Source organism: Perna viridis, chromosome 2 (genome assembly GCF_037379345.1).
Source record: "Perna viridis isolate PV_CMFRI_1.1 ecotype Kerala chromosome 2, ASM3737934v1, whole genome shotgun sequence".
In the NCBI taxonomy this organism is placed as follows: Eukaryota; Metazoa; Mollusca; class Bivalvia; order Mytilida; family Mytilidae; genus Perna; species Perna viridis.
In genome coordinates this window covers 18,995,642-19,018,097 of record NC_142446.1, presented here as the reverse complement: position 1 = coordinate 19,018,097, position 22,456 = coordinate 18,995,642, and the positions used below count along the sequence as shown (strand labels likewise).

General features: G+C 31.3%; 2 protein-coding genes across 3 annotated transcripts in view; one reads left to right on the top strand and one right to left on the bottom strand.

Annotated features, from left to right (window-relative positions):
• The window catches only part of LOC148623938 (uncharacterized), a 44,820-nt gene extending 37,347 nt beyond the window's left edge, over positions 1-7,473 (bottom strand). The window contains exons 1-11 of the mRNA XM_088566648.1: positions 7,375-7,473; positions 6,852-6,902; positions 5,965-6,060; positions 5,336-5,527; positions 4,893-5,129; positions 4,001-4,129; positions 3,522-3,656; positions 2,877-3,005; positions 2,122-2,259; positions 1,571-1,699; positions 664-801 (exon numbers count right to left, since the gene is read on the bottom strand). Of these exons, the coding sequence (XP_088422774.1) occupies positions 664-801; positions 1,571-1,699; positions 2,122-2,259; positions 2,877-3,005; positions 3,522-3,656; positions 4,001-4,129; positions 4,893-5,129; positions 5,336-5,527; positions 5,965-6,060; positions 6,852-6,902; positions 7,375-7,420 (1,420 nt within the window). The 5' untranslated portion in view covers positions 7,421-7,473. The remainder of the gene's footprint in view (positions 1-663; positions 802-1,570; positions 1,700-2,121; positions 2,260-2,876; positions 3,006-3,521; positions 3,657-4,000; positions 4,130-4,892; positions 5,130-5,335; positions 5,528-5,964; positions 6,061-6,851; positions 6,903-7,374) is intronic.
• Positions 7,474-12,722: 5,249 nt separating this feature from the next.
• Positions 12,723-22,341, top strand: LOC148623937 (uncharacterized). Of its 2 annotated transcripts, XM_088566259.1 has the most exons (11): positions 12,724-12,823; positions 13,041-13,100; positions 13,671-13,766; positions 14,490-14,690; positions 15,815-16,000; positions 19,369-19,527; positions 19,949-20,077; positions 20,255-20,326; positions 20,686-20,817; positions 21,367-21,540; positions 22,284-22,341. In XM_088566259.1, exons 1-11 carry the CDS (start codon positions 12,778-12,780, stop codon positions 22,295-22,297), a joined length of 1,269 nt encoding a protein of 422 aa, XP_088422385.1. In that variant the 5' UTR covers positions 12,724-12,777; the 3' UTR covers positions 22,298-22,341. The 2 variants fall into 2 exon arrangements, with proteins under 2 accessions (XP_088422384.1, XP_088422385.1); XM_088566258.1 differs by lacking the exon at positions 22,284-22,341 and having other exon boundaries at positions 12,723-12,823; positions 21,367-21,716.
• The last annotated feature ends 115 nt before the right edge of the window (positions 22,342-22,456 follow it).

The following is a 22,456-nucleotide window of genomic DNA, read 5'->3' as shown; positions in this document are numbered from 1 at the left end:
AAAAACATTGTTTAATCCTATATTACTTAAAAGTAATCAAAGGAACCTATATTCAAGCGAAAATCAAAAGAATGCAATCCAGGTATAAAGACCAGACATGAAAAACAGACAAACACAACAAAGAACATAAAGTAAATAAAATAATATATACAAAGTTACAAAAATAAATGAGCAACTCGGACTCCATTAAAAGCTGGGAGCATGGACCAGGTGCACTGGTAGGGTAAGCGTCCTCTGCTTTTCTAGAAACACCCACCGATTTGCTCATAAAAAGTCAAGTCCGGGTATATAAAAGAGGAATGGAAAACTATGACACGTTAAACAAATCAGTTTTCATGGTGCAGATGGATACATTGTAACGATTCACGAGATCATGATATTAAGCCATTTATAACCATTTTGTTTGTTTCATGTTAGGTATACAACACTAAACGTTGATCAGAAATTTGAATACAAACGGATGTCAGATGTTATATGCGTTTAAGGCTCTTATTACGTGTAGTCCTGAAAATTCTTAGATTTAGATAATTCTATATATCTGATTCTAATGCTGCTGATGAGAAGTTTCTCCTTGACACGTGTAAATGATGTACAATATATGTGATTGGTAGTTTTGTATTCCAAAACTAGTAATTGAAATATCTATTTTAAAAAGTAAAATACCTTTTCTGTTGTATGTAAACCTGTTGTTGTATACCTTCCATGGAAATACAATAACAGCACGTGCATGTGCATGTGCATGTGCGGATGAGACTGCATTACCACCTCGTGCTGATGACTGTGCGTGTGCTTGTGCAGAAGCTAAAATATTATAAAATATGATATAAAAAAGGTTTTCCAGATTTCTTGGTCAATCTGTTTTGTTCCGATATAACATGTGTCGTTCGGCAGGATTCTAAATGAATTTTCTGAACTATTAAATAGTCAAATTCTTTGATTATTAGAGTCAATGTAATCAATGAGAGAGAGAGAGAGAGAGAGAGAGAGAGAGAGAGAGAGAGAGAATTTTAAATCGCATTTCCGCTGCATCAAATTCCGTTTTCCACCCAGTGAATAAGTAATTTTTCATAATAGTATCGAGAAAGGCCGAGTTGTTTCGATGTATTTCAATCAGTAGCGTTATCTTATACTTTGATTAACTCATTATTCTCTTTTTTGAAATAAACAATAAAATCTAGGTTTTCTCTCCCATGAGGTCAAAATAGGCATTACTGCAGAGAAAAATATATCACAAGACTGCGTAAAATTACTTAGTGTTTTTAAGTTTGCTAAATAAATATGCTTTTTGTACTGAATCATTGTAATCTTTTTGAAACACAGACAAAAGAATGAAGATAATTAGGAAAAATAATCCGTGGAACTGAAATGTAGGCTTATAACTAAATAACGTGTTTATTCTGTCTTACAGACATCGGTTACTATACATAATATCGACTTTACATATAGAGCCACAGAATGAAATAAGAAATTCATTAATTGTTTAATAAATAAACAAACAAAACACTAACACTTAATATGTGACATTAGCCCTTTTATTTCATTTAAACATTGAACTTTCTTGAACACTTACCTGAAACGTAAACGTGGAATAATTTTTGTCCATATAACATTCCAAAGCACCTGTCTTTGTTGTAATAATGTCCGTAACATAGATTCCATTGGTTATATAAGTTCTTCTGTGTGCAGTCTAACTGGTATACTTAAATGAAAGTATTTAAAAAATGAAAGTATAAAAAAGATCAGCAAAGATTTGAAACTAAAATAAATGTTTTTGATTTTTATCGGAAATGAAATATTTCAAATATTACAGTTTTTTATTACTCAATTATTTGCAGATATTTTTAGTATATACCTCTTTGTAAGAACCATAAAAGGCTATAGACCAAACTCGTGATACGTAAAGCTTTGGTCAAGTCGTAAGCCATTAAGATTATGCCCTGAAAACATTTATTATTTTGTATAAAACTGACATTTTAGATAGTATAATTAATATTAATGTTTTTTTTTCCTTTTGTCTTTTTAATTCTTTTGAATAATTAAAAACTGAATTTTGCTTATCCTCGTCAGTAGTTTTACAAACATAAAGTTGATCATTATTCAGATATTATACTTTTAACTTACCTTTTCTATTGTACGTAAATCTGTTGTGGTAAATTGGCCACGGGAATGCAATAACAGCATGTGCATGAGCACGTGCACTTGCTGAAGAAACAGCACTTCCACCTTGAACTGAGGACTTAGCATGTGCTTGTGCCGAAGCTGAAAATATATATATGGGATACACAGATACGTTAAGAGACACATAAATGATGTCCCAATATGTCATTGTTCAGTATTGTTCAGTAATTGATAGTGCTTAATTGATTTCAGTCAAACAAAATTTAATAGTATTAACGACTTAAGAACAACGTAAATAAGATAATCAGCCATTTTTAATTGGAGCTTCCTGATATATAAATATATTTTAATTTCGGTGAAATTCTGAATAGTTCAGCATTATCAAGCATTATTGTCCATTTCGTATAACCTAACTGGATATTTTAGCCACGCCCACTAATTACGGAACCCCATAACCATAAAAATATGTATGTAAATTGCAAATGATGCTTTCGATTGATGATAATGACACAAGCGATCCGTATTAAAAAATGTCGATTTCATAATAGAAAAAATGTTTCTTCTATTTAATTTTTGTTTTCTAGTGTGTTTAAATTAAAGTATATTAATTGTATTCAATTTTGGTCAGATTATTGAATATAAACCAAACCAAATTCGTTAATACCCAATAATCTAGCCAACAATTGAAAACAATCCTTAAATGTACATTTAAGCTGCGTTATCCACTTCGAATATATCTAATTAATCATATTACTTACCAGCTACGTAGACATGAAACAATTTTTGACCGTACAGAATTCCAAAGCATTTGTCTCTATTGTAGTAATGTCTATAGCAGAGATTCCATCGATTGTAGAGATTTTCCTGTGTACAATCTAACTGATAAACTAGAGGAAAAAAATAAATACATGTACGCAACAATTTTAATGAAACGTGATATTGTTAAATATCTCATCGTGTAAATTGTTCTACTGTTATATAGACTATTCTAAACAATTCGATTTTTTACTATTAAACATGACATTTTCTTGTGCAATCTAGCTAGGACTCTGTAGAAAGAATCATATTTGTAAAATCAAATTGTTTTTTAAAAAACAAACAAACACTAAATGATAAAAAAATGTGCAAAAACTCAATATAATTGTGTTTGCTGATTATTATCCTTATTATTTTGAAATCTATTATTAAATCGGCTTTGTAAGACCTCTTACACATCAAATACTATTTCATCTTTTTTCTGTTTTATTGTTAGTCACTTTGTGTTTTGAAAATCCAATTCTATAAAAAAATTTCTTTCACGGAAAGATATTTTACTTAAACTATGCTTATCATTATCTTTTTTGATATAGAATCTGTTTGAATATATCATTGAATATGTCGAATGCTTCAATACAATAAAACACCTCTATTATTGCAAGTGAATCTTCTGTTGACAATTTTCCATGGGAATACAATAACTCTTGCCGATGCGTGTGCATGTGCACGTGCGGATGAAACAGCTCCATTTGATGAGGCATGAGAGGCTGCTGATGCAGAAGCTTAAAGAAAAGTAACATTTTACTGATGTTAGTCTACAATAAAGGAAAACCAAAAAAATATTAACCTTGATATTTATGTGGAAAACTAGGTCAATAGAAAAAGTGTTAATACTAAAGTTGTTAAGTTCTAAAGTGAGGATAGCATTAATTTGATATATTTTTGCAACCTTATTATTTTCTTTGGAAAATGAAATAATCTAAGAATCATGAATAACAGGAACAATTTACAAATCAAATCACAAACAAATGTACTTTTATTTTGATTATAAATACCAATAACAATAATAATAGTAGCAAATAATGGTGAATTTCCCAAGGTATGTAAGTGTACTGTATTTGCCTACCTTGTGCGTACGCCACGAAGAGGTGTTGCTTCTGGAGGTTATAGAAACATTTGTTTCTGTCGTGGTAGCTGCCATAACACAGGTTGTATTTATTGTAGAAGTTGTTCTTAGTACAACTTAATTTATATCCTGAAGAAGAAACAACGACGTACATCAAGACAATGGAACCCTGCTGCATCTTTTTTGTTTGTTTGTTTGTTTGTTTTGTTTTGTTTCTTTTGTTTGTTTTGTTGTTGTTGTTTTTTTATTATGATGATGATGATGCACATGTTATTGATGCTTGAACCGTAGAACAAAAAATATGGACCCAAATAGTCATTTAAAATTAATAAAATGGATCTATATAAAGATTCGTGTAAAGGTCTTAGTAGTATTCAGTCAGGAAAGCTGTAGTTAAATCAAATAGAAGTAGAAGAATTAGCCTGTTCGGATTGCATTGAACTGAAGCCATTTAAATCATCCAGAGTCTGAATTTAGTTTGACAAGAAGGGACTAAAGAAATTGCCTTTGCGTAGACCATAAGCCTGAATCTGAAAACCCGAGTAGCAAGACTGTTCCGGAACTACAAGCAAGGGTATTGTACCAGGATATCATATGATTAAACCGCATTGGGAATTATGATTTAAGTTTGCGGTTAGTTTTACATTTTGATTACGATGAAAAATATTGAACGAAATGAAGGGTGTAACGGATAAACAGAAAGTGTTATCTTCTTCAACTTTATATTGTTATGTTGTAATTTAACAAGTTAAACTAATTTGGCCATTTGAAATTTCGACTACTTTATAACATTCGGTACTATTATATCTTTTTGTTGTTCGTTTTACTTAGTTACAAATGCCTCTCATGACTCAAATATTTGAAATAAAATTTAAAGAAAGAAGAAACTTACTATGTCCATTGTATATGAATCCACCATTTACAATTGTCCAGCCGTGGTATGCTTTGTAAAGCCTTTCTATTCTTGTTCCGTATTTGCTTACAGTAACTCTTTCATGGTACTCTTGTCTACTGGATATAATATGCATTCTAACTAAGTAGGGAACGCAGTAGCTAGCATGATGGTATGTGTTATAACATTTGGTCATATACTGCACAAAAACTGATCTCCTGACAAGTATTTTATAATCTGAAATCCAAAATCGTTATTTTTATTGCATGACATAAGGCATAGATTAGTCCCACACCATTAAGTAATTTTCTATACAACCTACCCCTCCAAACCTCCATTAGAGACTCACTAAACTTAATAGTAACACAAACTGTAATTACTCGTTCTAGTAAAAAAAGTCATGGTGAATGCATTGTATCGCTTGATATTTAAACAAAACTTACAATAATGCTGGTAAACGATGCCATGGTTTCGACAATATACTCCCCAGTGATAACCAGTAGTGTATGTGAACCGTCTATATAGATAACCAGTGTTAGACAGCTGATACAGGCAGTAATTAAGTCCTCTGTACTTGGTATAGCAGTCATTCAGCTTGATGTAGAATGTTTTAACGTTGCATTTTATATCATAATCTAAAAAAAGGCATTAAGAGATATTGAAAAGTGAAACAAGCATTCTTGTTTCAATTCATGTAGCAACCCTTATAAATATCAGACAGAAGATGAATCATCCATGACAAAAGCCCTAAGAAATAACTTTTATTTCTGGTTCACAAACTGTTACTTTTTACATAATAAGTATAAGTTTTACATTTGGTTGTTGCACTTCTGAGATCAAAATTATATAATTTTTACACGTAATTGGCACTTGGCAAGAGTTGTCATTCTTGTTTTTGAAAATATACACTTCCTCAATTTGCAGTTTAATCGTTATATAGGTTGGTACTTAATACATTTGGCAAAATATAAAAAGTAGTCCTGAAAAAACGAAAACTATACAAATCCTAAAATTAATAGATAAATCATTCGTACAAAGTGACTACCATTACGAAAATTACATCCACACTTACATGATCCTCTGTACACTATGACATTGCCAACTTGTTTAAAACCCTGACTCTTGTAAATGTCCAGATAGCTTTTTGGTTGGTAACTGTAGGCGTATTCTACAAAAACATTCATATACCATGATACAAAAGTACGTATATGATCAATTCATGTTATCAGTCAACATATTGAATGGGATAGTTCGGACATAATTAAGCAGTTGAAAAGAAATAACAAAAAAGTTTCCTACTTAAGTTTTTTAGAGGTAGTCCGAGTTGCTCTTTTACTCATGATTCTTTGTATCTACTATTTTGGTTATTTTAAGTTCTTTGTTGTGTGTCCTTTTTCGCTATCTGGTTTTGTCCTTCAATTACGTTCTTTTGATTTCCACTAGAACCACGGCTTCCTTGACTATTCTTACACCACTTAAATAGGTATGAGGAATAATTAGTAGTAGCCTTGATACATATCATTTACTTGAAATCCATTCGGTTTTATCAGCAGTCCAAAAATGATAATAATAACTTCGGTTTAAGACTATGTAACAACCTATTGTTTATGTTTTTCTCAAAATGTCTTTTTGTCCAAATTTTGATTAAAAAAATAACTCGTGCCCAAAAGGAGAGTAGCAGTCGAATTACAAAATTGCAGCTTTAAAGCAAACTCCAAAATATATCTTTTTTGTTTTCTTGCGATGATGAATCAGTGTTGTATATGTTTGAACACACTAAATATGTATTCAAGACTACATAAGCATTGCATGTGAATAATATTCCATGTATTTCGTTGGAAATATTACCTATTATACCATTGATATGCCAATGGTTGTGTTATTACTAAAATAAAAATGCATTTTAAAGTGTTCAAAACACAGATACAATTTTAGTTTGTCTGTTTTTAATGAACTTACTATTGTATCCATAACCAGTGAAATACTTTTTGTTTAGCCCAGCATTACAATCTGAAATAGTGTCAAATTGATATTTTAAAACAATTAGTTAAGTAATATTTATGATTTCCGCTTTTCAGTACATATAAATGTTTTTTTTTCAAACTCGCAAAAAACATATATCTACTGAGACTGCTGACATCAATTGGAGTGCCCTTAACATACCAATTTTATATATTTTCTGTATAACGTTCATGTATGAAAGTGCTTCAATACTGATTTCTTAAGTATTCATTTTTTTTTTTGTTTTTAAACCAATTCCAACGTTATATTTCATATATTCATCGTACTACCTTCATATAAGGTCAACAGAATGAATATATAATAGACCAAACTAAGTGCTACCATTCGGCGGAAATGTACTGTTCAAAGTTTTGAATGTTACCATAAAACGTATGTCGTACATCATTTGCTAAAGGTCCTTTACAACAAGAAAAGTTATGTTTTTAAATTTGTTGCTATACGAAACTAATAATCAACTCACAAGCAAATAATCCTAAAAGGACCAGAATGCAGAGACTTCTGTCCATCGTGGTCCTCTGGTGACTGATGACAAAGACTTCTGAAACAATTACATTTATATAGCAATATGTTACAGATTCTGCATTTTTAAATGATTGCACAATAAATGTTGCCTTTGATATTTAACATAGTATGTAACAAGCATTACATTGTAATTTGCTCACAGCTTAAAGTTAATTAAAAACTAATCTGTATTATTACTTGTTTCTTCTTTTTATTGATGCAAACAAAGACATGTACATGAAACATCAAGTCAGCCTTGAATGAGTGTTGGGATTACTCGGTATAAAATATGTTGTACAATGCAATTGACCAATTGTTAGTATTCTGGTGTTTGACGTGATGAACGTGACAACCAATATACTTTGTTTGAATCACTTGGCAACATTTTCTAAGAAATTATAATGTTAATGATGTGACAACAAAGCAGATCCTTTTTTATTATTGAGTCGGAACAGATGCTGTAGTCTACGCGTTATTTTTGCGCGCTCGCTATATCTAATCTGATCAAAGGTGTTAAATAGACTTAATTCCCCCTTTTTATATCAGTACTTCAGATTTCTGTAAATCTGCAAATTGGCTCGAAATTCACGGAATAAAAAAAGCGATATCAATAGTGTGATAATCACACTAAATTTAACAACGAATCTTTAACTATTTCTGCAAAGTCATATTGTTTATTACATAATAGAATTAATCGCATTCCTGAAATTAATCTTCCGAAAATTACAAGCGCTTAGCAACATACTTGACTATTTTAAATTACTGCTTGATAAATTAAACACTCTGAATTTGATATTGCTAAATATAAACTAAATGCAGTTATTCCTACTTGTACATTTTTAAAAAGTTAGAGCATATGATTTTATTTCAGTTGGCATTTAGAATGCACGAAATCCTTCTTTAACATTTTTGTACTGTCAGTTGAAACAACAAATGTTGGAATTACTTTTTTTCAAGATAGATTCTTGATAGATACGTTTATATGGTTCTTAACTGGTCATATTTATTGTAACGGTAATTCTCAGTTGTGTTTAAAAGTAATCAAAGGAACAAATATTCTAGCGAAAGTCAAGAATATAATCCAGGTACAAAGATCAGACATGGAAAACAGACATAACAAAGAACATATAATAAATAAAATAATATATACAAAGTAACAAAAGTAAATGAGCAACTCGCATTTCACTACAAACTGGGAGCATGGACCAGGTGCACCGGTAGGGTAAGCGTCCACTGCCTGCTAGACATATTCGACGAGTTGCTCATAGAAAGTCAAGTCAGAGGTAAACGAAAGATGTAAGGAAACTTATGACATGTGTGTTGAACAAATCAGTTCTCATGGTGCAGATGGATATACCATAACGATCCGAGAGTTCCCGATTGCTATAAAACGTCTGTAGTGATGAATTCAATCTTGTAGCAACATACCCCTGTTCAAGAAGCCTCATTTTAAGAAATCTAGCGCGATATAAAAAGTCTGTGTAGTTGCGGAAAGTTCTGGTATACCGCATGAGTTGTGGTATGAAAATACATACACATGTGCTGAAGGGATGTTGCAACTGATGGAAGGAAAGTTGACAATACAAATTGACAAATTGAAAAGTCATCACACTGCTGTATAATTTGGTCAATAGTTTTCCTTTACCGTCGATCTCAAGTGTGGGTCAATATATGAGGCTGATTTACAGTGTCTGTAGTACCCTTTATCTCAAGTTCTTTAAAATGTCGTCTATCGATTTTGCAAGAAAATACATGTACTATCAATCTTCAATTTTCATTGTAGTAAAAGTTTATTTATTTGGTATAACGTTGATGCATTGTCGATCAAGTTGCAATTGTATAAAATTTACTTTCATGATAATAGATGTAGTGTGTAGCGTCTTCGAATGAATCATTAACACGTTAAACAGGTCGACAGTCCTTCTATATAGGGGCATTCGATACCAGTACACGTACAGGGGGTGTTTGAATAAAATTTTGAAGTACATTTTAAATTGAAATCTCGGCCTAATAACTTTCATTATTGTCTTCCTTTTTACTTGGAATATTAACTATATTTCATAAAGTAGTATTTCTATGAACCAATTGATCTTTAGTACATGACTCAATTAATAACAAGTCTTGGAAGTAAGCGTGCACCTCCATAAAAATGCATTATTAGGTACATACTTACAGAGAGATCAAATTTCCATGGACGTGTTTTTCAACAAACGGTCGGCATTCCTGGACGTGTTTTTCAACAAACAGTCGGCATTCCAATGGGAACAAATTGTGCTCCTTTACTTGCTGACCTATTCCTTCAATCTTATGAGGCTGACTTTATAGCTGATCTGATCAGAAAGAAAGAATATCGTTTGGCTAGATCCTTCAATCTCAGTTTCCGCTATATAGATGACGTATTATCTTTAAACAATCTTAATTTCGGGGATTTGATACATCGCATCTACCCAAAAGAAGATAAGGGATACTACAGACACTGAGAAGTCAGCCTCATATCTTGACCTACACTTAGAAATCGATGGTAAAGGAAAACTATTGACCAAACTTTACGACAAACGTGATGACTTTTCATTCAGAATTGTTAACTTTCCTTACATCTGTGGCAACATCCCTTCGGCTCCTGCGTATGGAGTGTTCATATCACAACTCATACGTTATGCCAGAGCTTGTCGAAACTACCCAGGCTTCTGGAACAGGGTTATGTTGCTACAAGATTGAAGTCATCACTACAGAAGTTTTATGGTCGTCATCATGAACTCGTGGATCGTTGTGGTGTATCCATCAGCACCATGAAAACTGATGTATTCAACGGGTCATAGTTTTCCTTTCCTCGTTTGTCTACCCCGCACTTGACTTTATGAGCAAGTCGGCGGGTGTTTCCAGAAAAGCAGAGGACGCTTACCCTACCGGTGCACCTGGTCCATGCTCCCAGTTTTTAGTGGAGTCCGAGTTGCTCATTTACTTTTGTTACTTTGTATGTATGATTTTAATTACTTTATGTTCTTTGTTGTGAATGTCTGTTTTCCATGTCTGGTCTTTGTCCCTGGATTACATTCTTTTGATTACCGCTATAACCTTGGTTCCTTTGATTACTTTGATACAACTAAACATTAATCAAAAAGAATTGTAAATGTTAATTATGAATTTAGGGACTTCAATATATAACAAATGAGGAAACTTTTGATAATTCTTGCATTTAAAATTGCTAAGATTCATATATTCTGTCAATTTTGTCACATTAAGACGTCATTACAATGGACTTGAGTCGCAAAACATTCTTTTTCCTAATATTTATATTTTTGTCAATTTTTTAATGTTATTTTAAAACAGTTGTTACTATAAGAAAGATGATATACCTAAAAAAAAATACGTAGTACTTAGAAGTAATTCCTCATACCTTATAAAATTCCAATTATATCGAAAAAGATGCTATAATTTTTTATCGACAAAATATTTTGCCAGTGTGGTAGACGTTTTTCGACGTACAGTCGGCTTTTCATATTGTGCTGCACTACTTGTTTACCACACTGATCTTTTACTTTACTTTCATAAATGTCTTTAAACAATCCTAGTTTATGGGATTTTATACATCCAATCCAAAAAGCTATAGATAAAGGACGATACAGACATTGTGATGTTAGCCTCATATTTTGACCTGCACTTAGAAATTGCTGCAAAGGGGAAACTCATGACCAAATTATACGACTAACGCAATAACTGTCCTTTTATCTGTGGCAACATCTATTCAGCTCCTGCATATTGAGATTTTAAATCATAACTCATACAATATGCCAAATCTTGTCGTAACTATGCGGATCTTTTGCACAGAGCTAGATTTCTTACAAATTTAGGCCTTTATGTTGCTACAAGATTGAAGTCATCACTACAAAAAAAATATTGTCGTCATTACAAACTCGTGGACCCTTACGACCTGTTAAGAGCAACTCGGTGTGTGTTTCTAGAAAAGCAGAGGACGCTTATCCTACTGGTGCACCTGGTCTTTGGTCCTTGTTGTCAGTGGAGTCATAGTTTGCCCATTAACTTTTTTGACGTGTTTTTTTTTTTTTTTTTTTTTTGTTATTTCATGTCCTTTGTTGTGTGTGTCTTCTTTTTTGTCTAGTCTTTTTCCTTGTTATATATTCCTTCGATATCCGTTCAAAACGGTTAAGATCCAAAACAAACTGTAGCATGATTTAACTGCAGCTGTAAGTTCAAAGTTCTTATAACTATGGGGGTTATCCAAGTGATAGTAATCATTTTATTGCAGGTCTTTGCAGTTTGCATTATGAAAATTCATTATTATATTTACACCTTACCTTCTTCCTCGAGCTTGTCTTTACATTAAAGACTTTACGGGTAAGTTTTCCCTGGATTGTCACGAAAATTAGGTTGAAATTCATCTTATAAGAACGAATATCTACACATTTTATCTGTGAAATATGGGGATTGTTAGATACTATTCATGAACGAAAAATTATTCCCATTAATGATCGTATGTCATGAACTAAAGTATATGTTAATAAACTTTTTGGCATATGTATAATCTTATATCAATAGTTTTCACAGCTTACTAAGTGACATTATCGGCTCTTTACAATATTTGACAAGTGAACTACAACGTTTAACTAGGGTGGATTTATGAATGAACAGAAAATTTTACTTTAACATTTGTGGAAATGTAGGTTACAATATACATTTAGGCTGTAGACTGATGGGCTACATTTGTACCAATCTCTCAAGTTTTCATCAAAATACTGTAGGTGAGTAATTTGACATAAAACATATATTGTTTCCATGTATATAAAGATTAAATAATTTCTTTTACTCTATTCTTCTTTGATTATTTGTTGCTGCCAACTTTAGTTTGTGACTTACATTGTGGATTATTCATCAGTGGACATTTTATATGTAAACGTTGGACAATGGCACATGTGAGAATCAATCGCCTCTGCGATTTCAAGATTTGGAATTCTCAGTGACCCTAAGTATAAAATTATATCGTTTTATAAGCGACCCCTCCGAGTAACCCCTCGTTAGCAAACTATTACATCTTACACTTGGGTTAATGATAATTACCAATCTTGCACTCGCATATGTTGTTCATTCTTACTGTATAATTGTCCAACTCATGTTTATATGTCAAATACATTCAACGTTTTTACAAGTACGTCAGAAATGTAAGGTACAAATCGAAATTCATGTACCAGAGAAAGATGAAGTAGATTGCCCGTTGTTATATTTTGAACCATGAATAGCAACAAAGATTTACGAAAATAAATTGACAATCCCATCACCATATGGTAGTTACTTGTTTAAAGGATATAAAATGTTTCATTGATATGAATGGTCTTTCCTAGTAGCCATGCCTCGCATAATTCTGACTGTCATTTTATGTTCTGCAATCGTGTGTAAGTATTTTGGGCAAACACTGGTTTACTTCATTTTCTGATATTTGAAAATTTTGTGTCCTTAAATTATGCAAATTAAGAATGATTGACGTTCCATTACAGATCCAGAACAATATTACTTATTAACTTATTTACAATTTCGAAATAATAACAGAACACACACACATAAAGTAATCTCACTGCTGACACTTCAGTATAATTTGCCGATATTTTGTAGATACTCACGGATTTAGCCAAACATACAGTACGTACTCAGAATCTGGTGATAGCTACAACAGTAAGTTTGCTCACTTTTATAACGGAAATTCTATTGTCATATTTGCTACAACTTTATTTTCCATTTAAACAAAGGAAGCCAAAACAAATATTATATGGCCAAAAAAATTAGAATATAATGATAATAATAACAAATCAATAATACAATAGCATGTTAAGATACATTTGGAAGCAGTCAAATTGAATTTTTTTTTTGCTCTTATTGTTATTTTTATTTTAATTTGTTTCAAAACCAATAGAATGGTCAGTTTCAAGATTTCATGAAAATTTAATTGATTCTTAAATCTTTTTTTTCTCATCGATTATACTATACAGATTATCAAAAAAAGGTCCACAAAAAGAAATTAACCATCCTTGTGTTTTTTTTCAGAGTGTTTGTACTAAATTAATCATAAATATAATGGCACGAACAATAACATTTACTATACTACATGGAAGAAATAGAAATACCAAAGGTGAATACATTAATTGATACACGAAGAATACATATAGAATACAAAGGAACCAAATGGTAGATACCGAAACTTTCCCAACGATGTACAATTACAATACAATTGTCTTTTCATTATAGAGTATTTAAATGCAAAAGGAGAAGGTGAAAGTTTTAAAAGATTTAAAGAATTAGGAGCTGTGTTGGTCGGTAAAGGACTGCGATACGGAGAATACTGTAAGTTTTTCACTTTTAAAAATTCAAATATATATATATAAATGTATTGAATACATATTGTTAGATCTTTATATAATGTGTAACATACGTTATTGCAAAACAATGGCTTTTGTCCTGGTAAAATTTATTTATTATTTATTTATTTATATATCTGCTTAGTTGCTATTGAATATGTTCATTAATATAGTATAAATGATTATATGTTGATCTGTAATAACAACCTAAGGAAGACCATAAATGTCCGAGGTGACACACAGACTATTCCGGAACGGGGACATAAACCATTGGTCTATATTAAAAAGAAGAAAACAATAAACACAAGTTTCTGAATATATCTTTAACCGAGTATACCTAATGCTCTTTCGATAATAGTAAAATGACATAATCTTAAACATGTCATTACATGAAAAAAAGTCTCCACAGATTGTTTCTGTATCATTCAGATATAAAAACTATATGATTTTGTTATAGAAAATCAGGCAAATGTGTTCATCTTGTAATGAATTTATTATCAATATAGAACTAAATTACAGCTTTAACTGAAGGTGTAAGAATTTCTGAAAGAATTCCATTTACCTAAAGGTACATTTATACATATCTATGATAAATGACGATTAGAAAAGAAGTATGAGAAGTGCAAATCGTTCATTCAAGCAAAAGAAAAAAAGCTATTTTAAATTTCTATTTACAATTCTATATGTACTTCATATATATTCATTGCAGATTATGGTATTCGCTGTGTTAAAGCAAAATTATTTCGCCATCTCAACGCATGCTATGATCGATTTTATGGCCTCAAATACTGCTTGTACCGTCTTTCATCCGAAGGATTGCTTGGACGGCGCCGTATACACCAGTGGTATGGACGTGGATATGGTTTAGGTGTAAAGTTCGTAAAACGTGGTATTATATACCATCATACTTGTAAGATTATATTTGTATATATAGTTTTTATTTATACCCTTCGCAAAATATTGGGCAAAGCAAAGATTTTATAAGTCATATTCTAAAGTTTTTAAGGCTATTTAAACGCTATTTAATCCAGTCAGAAAAATTGTGGTACCAGCTGATATTTGAAAACCTATTTTCTTAGAACCCAATCTAAAACTGGTTGTACATCGAAGGAAAAGTTCTTTAAAAGAACAGACTGTAGTTACATAATTTCATTTTCTATTTAAACCAATACTGGTAAAGGTTGTGAGATATGTTGACTCTTTAGACGGCCGGTGACATTTTGTGTTTAGATCAAAACTGAAATTCCACTTTATGTATACTTTAATTAGTGTATTTTGCATTCCTACTTGAATTAGAAAGCCAACCTCTAATGATTCCTTTTTTTAATGTGAACACTAAATAGAAAGCTAAATTTCTTTCGGTAAATTCATTTGATTGTTTTCTGTACAAACTGCGTTGAATAAAGAATGGTGCGTTGCGTGTAGTGAACTGTATAAGTAATAGTAAATCTATGTTTTAGTTGACTCATTCTACTTATACATTATATCCTTTCAAAGCAAAAATCAATCCCCTAGTCTTACTTTTTTTAACCGTGCTTCATAGAGCAGTATTACATTGTCCAATATTGACAAATTATAGTAGATCATACCGCATTACTCTATTAGATAAGTTCCCTAGTTTTACTGGAAAATACTCTTTCGTGAACATACTTTCGAATTTTAAAATAAAAACACAGATCACCGAAATTGACCTCGAGATAATTGAATCATTTTTATATAGATTTTGTGAGGAATTTCACTATTTCGTAAACTACAAAAAAATGGTAGGTATAATTTCTGTTTATATAATGAACACTTAACTGACTTTCTTTTATTTGTCAAAAAGAAAATTGGGATCACCACATTTGTTTTCTTGTAATTTAAAAAAATTGAATGGGAATATCCAAGTTTTAATATTTATTTTAAGAGGACCACATTGAATATTGATTTTCTGCAAGTGTTGATTAATCAGCAATTTCACTTGGATTTTACTTGGAACAAATGTTAGCTTGTTTTTATTTATTTATTTATTTATTTATTGTTTGTTTTTAACAGACTATCGACGCCTTGTAAAACGTAGAGTATTTCTCGAGTACTTGACCAAGTGTGAAGAAACATACCACAGTGCCAAGATATGTGTTAAGAAATTGGTAAAAAGACATGTTTTAACAACAACTCATATTCAGCGCAAATACGTGACGGTTACTAAAGTTGGAGACAGAATCCATCACCATACAACGGGTTCGTTTTAACCTTTTTTTCTCCGTTGCCTTCAAAAAGGTAATCAATTTTCGTAATGTTTTAGTTTAAAAAAATTCTCACGAGCAATTCATTGTCATTCAATTTATAAAACGAGTATATATTTGGCCAATAAGATACTTCCGGAATTATTGATGTTAAAACCTAAAGTAAATGAAAAAGACTCGTGTTTGTTTAATGACTAGTTTATCGAACATCTATTGTGGTGTCTTAAACATTCGATGCTAGGTATATATTTTTTATAATTTTTATTTAAAGTTATCATATTTTTGTTATTGTTTTAATGCTTTATTTACAAAACTGGCAAAATGACAATTGTGATCATGTATATTATAACATTGAATGAGCAGAGTACTCATCAAGTAGTTTAAGTCGGAAAGAAACTTTTATTTGTGGGTAGCTTTACTTGACCCGAACTTTGCGTTCTTATCATCATGATATAATATCTCTCTCCGTTTTCTGAGTATCTTGAGTTTAAAACATTGTCGTTGTATTTATCTGTCATATTTTGTTTTGTTGCCTTCTTCTTTTTCACATTGCAAAAAAAAACGAACAAGCTTGGATCCGTCAAACTTAATTATCATTCCAACATTTAACCAATGTTTATAATTTTTTTCCCATTACGCTACAAAATATAATGCAATGTATAACAACAGTTTTGTTACAAGCTTTCTGTGTATTTACTTTCAAAATTTTGTCTAAATTGCTAAAAGAGCGTACAACATGATCGTCTCTGGTTTCTTTAGACCACTGTTGTAACTTTTATCATTTTGTGGATGGTTTATCTAAAAAAGAAATTTGCGAATGTTTTTTTTTTTATTATGAATTCACTACAATATACGTGAAAATTTGAAAAGGTAGTATTTTAAGGATTTATCTTTAACATGAACAAACATGAAAGCTCTAAACTTCAATTCGTCGCATTAATGGTGTTCTGATTTAAATGCCACGAATTCACAAAATCATGTACTGACTAGTCATACTTCATCATCAAAGATATTTTGATTGAAGATCGCATCCGTCATAATGAAAAACGACGTGCTTTCTAGAGGAACCCAAGTTTAATTGTGTATTTTAAAGAAAAAAAATCAAATTCAAATGTTTTTGTTTTATACGTTTTGTACGATGCGTTCTAGATTTCGTTGAATGATTATCAACGATTCTGAATGTTGAAAACTGACAAAACGTAAGGAAGTATTATTTTTGTTTATTTAGCAATCCATGCGAACCATTTTCATGTCAAACGTATACATTTGTTTAAGATTTTCAATTCATATAAGTATATGCCTTAGCCGAGTACGATGCGTTTATGAGTCGCGTTATATTGATTCCGTCCATGTTATATGGATTAAAGCAGGCATTAATAATCGTGTTTTAGGCTAATTAAATTTGATAATCTTCTCACATCTGATCTAAAAGAAGAAACATCGTTTAGTAAATCTCATTTTAAGCTTGATAGATGATGTATTATCGTTAAACAATTCTAGCTGTGCGGATTTTATACATCGCATTTACCCCAAAAAGTTGAGATAAAGGATAATAGAGACACTCTGAAGTCATCCTCATATCTTGACCTACAATTAGATGAGATGGAAAACTATTGATCAAACTACACGACAAACCTATAATTTTTCATTCCTTAGGAATAATTACATTATGTACTAAATAAGCAAAATAAGATGTAAAGCAATACTAACAAAATCAGGATTTCAGTTGTTTTTTAGACAGAATTTATGCAAACACATTTTTTTTTGCAATTTGAGGTGTCGTACTCCTGGCACGTCCGTCCTCAGATCCGCACCTGAAAATGAATTAGTTTGTATGTAAAGGGATGCACTTAGCGGTTGGATACCTCTTTTGGTGAATACAATGTTCAATGAATGGATAATTATATGAACATCGTTTTCTTTTACGAATCAATCTATTAAGGGCGGTCGATGAACCCATCGAATTTTATTTGAAAAAAATAATCTAGGGAACCACGGTTATAGCAGTAATCAAACGAATGTAATCCAGGGACAAAACCGACATGGAAAACAGACATACACAACAAAGAACATGAAGTAACTAAAATCATACATACAAAGTAACAAAAGCAAATGAGCAACTTGGACTCTACTGAAAACTGGGAGCATGGGCCAGTTGCACCGGTAAAGAAGGTACTTTATAGACTATATTTCCATGTAAAAACAAATTCAAGAACCTGTAGATGCTACTATTTGTATACTAGAAATCTTACGTCGACTGCCACTATTCAGACATCAGAGTGCACTGCACTTGATCTGTTGAAATCTGTTTGTTTGAAGTAGTTGAAGTAGTATATATCTTTGAATTATGAACTTAATATGAAAGATCCTAGGATATATGCCTTTTCGGAGCAAAAAACCGTTCTTAAGGTCGTTTGCTTCATACCTCGAAGTTGTTGCCGTTTTGATGATTCAACGATAGAAGAATCAATGATAACGCCGATACGCGTGCATTTATACATCTGCCGAGAAATGTTTACGAATGAGAATATCATTGCTTTTACTTCTTACAATTAGGCTTTTGGAACAGGGTTATGTTGCTAAAAGATTGAAGTAATCACTGCAGAAGTTTTATGGTCGTCATAATGAACTCATTGATCGTTACGGAGTATCCATCTCACCATGATTTGTTCAACGTGTCATAGTTTTTTTCTCTTTCGTCTACCCCGAACTTGATTTTTTATTTGCAGGTAGAAAAGCAGAGGACGCTTACCCTACTGGTATACCTAATCCATGCTCCCAGTTTTCAGTGGAGCCCGAGTTGATCGTTTACTTTTGTTACTTTGTATGTGTTGGTCTGGTTACTCTATGTTTTTTGTTGTGATCGTCTATTTTCCATGTCTAGTCTTTGTCCCTGGGTGACATTATTTTTATTTCCGCTAGTACCGTAGTTCCCTTGATTACTCTTTCTTTCGTTTGTATACCAAAGTACACTGTAATCATAATCGAATTGTAAACAAATTAGAAGATAGCATGATAGTTATGATTTTTAATACAATACATCATCGGCGAAAAAAAGGAATCATCGGACGAAAACAGAAGAAATCATCTTGCAAAAACAGCCTTCTAAGAACAACTATACCCGCTGTGTAAACAGTCAACATTTTCTAGCTGCAATGGTACTATTTTCGGACAGTTTTGTATCATTTGGCATTTTTGCTTCACTGTAGAGAACCCCATTCATTTTAGGAATGATATTACATTTTTGAATAGGTTTAAAATAATATTTTAGAACTTTATTTTACATGTTCCAAAAAATGCTCCTTTAATCCTAACTTTATCGCATGAAGCACTTAAAACTTGAAATGATATGTTGTTTTCTAGCTTCGTCACACGCCACTCATCACGTGACAATTAATGGAAAAACTGTACACACATCTCATGCACATGCCACAGCCCATGCTGCAGCTGGGGGAAACTATGCACATGCACATGCTCATGCATTTGCAATTGTAAATGGAATGTTCAAGATCAATGGTATAAGTAAGTATATTGCTGTGTTTTCAAGTCGTTTTAAATTCTGTTATTTGAACAAATAATTTTGCAACTTCAAACAATTTGAATACAATTTTCTTAAAATTTAAAAATGAGGGTATTTGCTGTGTTGGGAAGACAGATTTACTAGATTAAAAATAACTGATGTCTCAAGTCTTCAACTTTTTTATTTCACACTGAATTTTCCAAAAGATTTAAAAACTCTTAATATATATGATTTGATATTTAAAGTTAGGCTACATCTGTATGTCCAACATTCATATATTTTCTCTACCTTTTGGAAATATTCAAAATTTTTCGACTTCTCTGTCCCATTAAAGACCTAGTAAATCTGTTAATCAGGTTTACAGGTTTCTTCCAAATTGAAATAATGATAACTTAGGTCTATAATTACTGTTTCCTTTTATAGATTATAAGCTCAACTGTTCCCCAAAACAGTTTTACTATTACTGGAACCTTTGTCAGAGATACTTCAGGGACAACCGTAGATGTTTTTCTCTGTTATATCAACGACATCTATTTGTAAGATATACATCAGGTCAGTAATAAGTTTTATATCATAACATTTGTTGAATGTCCTAAATTTGACATGATTTGATTTTGTTTGTTTGTTTGGTTTTTTACATGCCAACCACATTTTAATGATCATACGCTGAAATGGGTCATAAGTAGACTTACAATGTATCTAGATAGATTTGTTATATTTTCTTTTCAGCTGATGCAACACCGCATGTTGTAGTCCATCCATTCAAAATAGTGGCAAGAAAGTTCAATTACCATGGAAAAGGTTAGTCATTTTAGTCATTTCAAACTTTACAATGTTTTATGACAAAAATAAAAACATCAAATAAAACACCTACAAAATTTGTATATATATATATATATATATATATATATATATATATATATATATATATATATATATATATATATATATATATATAAATTGAATTTAACATGTGCTTAATCATGTAGTTGACGTAGTATTTTTGCAAATTTCAAATTTTCAAATAATACATAAAATTTAGGAATAATTTGAACATAAAATTACCGTCATTTATTGTATTATTTTCATTTGTCAGATTATATCACAGGTCAGTTCTGTTGCATCGTTTTAAATCTTCTATATCATCTTTAATATTTCAGACTACAGACTACGGTGTAGCAAGAGTCGATTTTACAACTACTGGGACACTTGTAATGTGCATTACAGCCAAGAAAAATGTTTCGCTATGTTAAAACAAAATCACCTGATGCAGTCGTACTCAACATCAACAGGTTCTATATATTCTTCCTTTATTTTATATATGTAGTGTTTATTATCGAAGTTCATTTGCTGATTTTAATCGTTTCCTTTTGACTGTTTTGATCATGCGCCCAAAATTTCTCTGTTTCTAAATTTGGCTTTGTCTTATCATATAAATCTTTATCGAATCCGTTCTCTATTCAATTTAACCAAATCTGTGTATAAATTGCTAAAATATATGACCACAGCCAAGAACAACATTTAAAAGCCGTCAAATATAAACATTTCGTCTCCAAATCTTTACATGCATTAACAACAGGTAAAAGTATAAAAGGTAAAAAGTATTCCTTGATAAAACGTGATTCTCCAATGGCTTTGATTACAGTTCTAAAACAACAGATACGGTATTTTTGTATATCTATTTTCAATAAATAAATTTTCCTAAGGACTCTATGTATGTTGAACAGTTTGTTACACAAATTGGCAGCCCATGGTTATTATTGTTTTTGTCCACTTCCGGCTAATGAGTACATTAAACAACCAGCAAAATTCTAAGAGATGGAATTTATTTCAAATTACAGCCTCCTCTGATTCAACATCAGAAGTACATGTGTCAGTGAATGGTAAACAAGTACACTCTTCTCATGCTCATGCACATGCAGCTACATCGTCAGGACTACACGGGAAAAGCCATGCCCATGCACACGCATCTGCTTTTTCTATTACTGATGGGAAATTAAAATACCATGGAAAAGGTAAACTTTATGTGAAAAAGCACATTAAAATTCAGATATTAAACATACAATTATAGTTTACATTATAAACAAAAAACTTTTAGCTGGTCATTTTGAACTTCAACATTTGTTTTTTGTATTACTACATCATAGTAAATCCCGTACAAAAAATGTCCTTGTACGAATGTGTTAGGATATTTTGCATGAATTGTCTAAAATAAATTTAAAGGTTATTTAATGCAGTTTTCATAGAACATGTCTTACTTTTTTCCTACAACTAACTTGAAAACATGTTGTGGCTTTCACAGAATATGAATTAAGCTGTAGTCAGCGGAAGTTTTATCAGGCTTGGAATAAATGTATCAACCATTTCCATGACAATAACAAATGTTTTACAAGTTTGTATATATGTGATCCTTTAACTAAGGCGATTACTTATTTCAAAACATGTTATAGATTCATTCATGCGTTTATCATATTATGTAGTTTAACGATGCATATTATATTTTATCTTATATTAGTCATCTATAATATATTTTAAAATGTCAGAGAAACACCAAAGCAATCTTACGTACTTTTTTACTTATGTTCCGGCAATGTATTTTATACCGACCTATATCTTACAAATGTAAATCCGCATAAGAGGCTTAATTCACCTTAACATGTGTTAACTATTTCATGTATATCTGATATTGCTTTTTATGTTTCAGTTATATATCTGATATTATTACCTTTTATTAGCATGTGGTATACTTATTTTGCAGAAAAATACAGGTGAAAAAGATATAAAGACATACCAATAAAATAAAATTTCAAAGCAGTTTTCTTTTTTTTTCTCGACTAATGTAACCACTCTTTGATAAATCTATATACCATTTATTGTCATAAAAAGCACGTTTACAGCTACATGTAATTTTCAAAGTCATTTTGAAATATC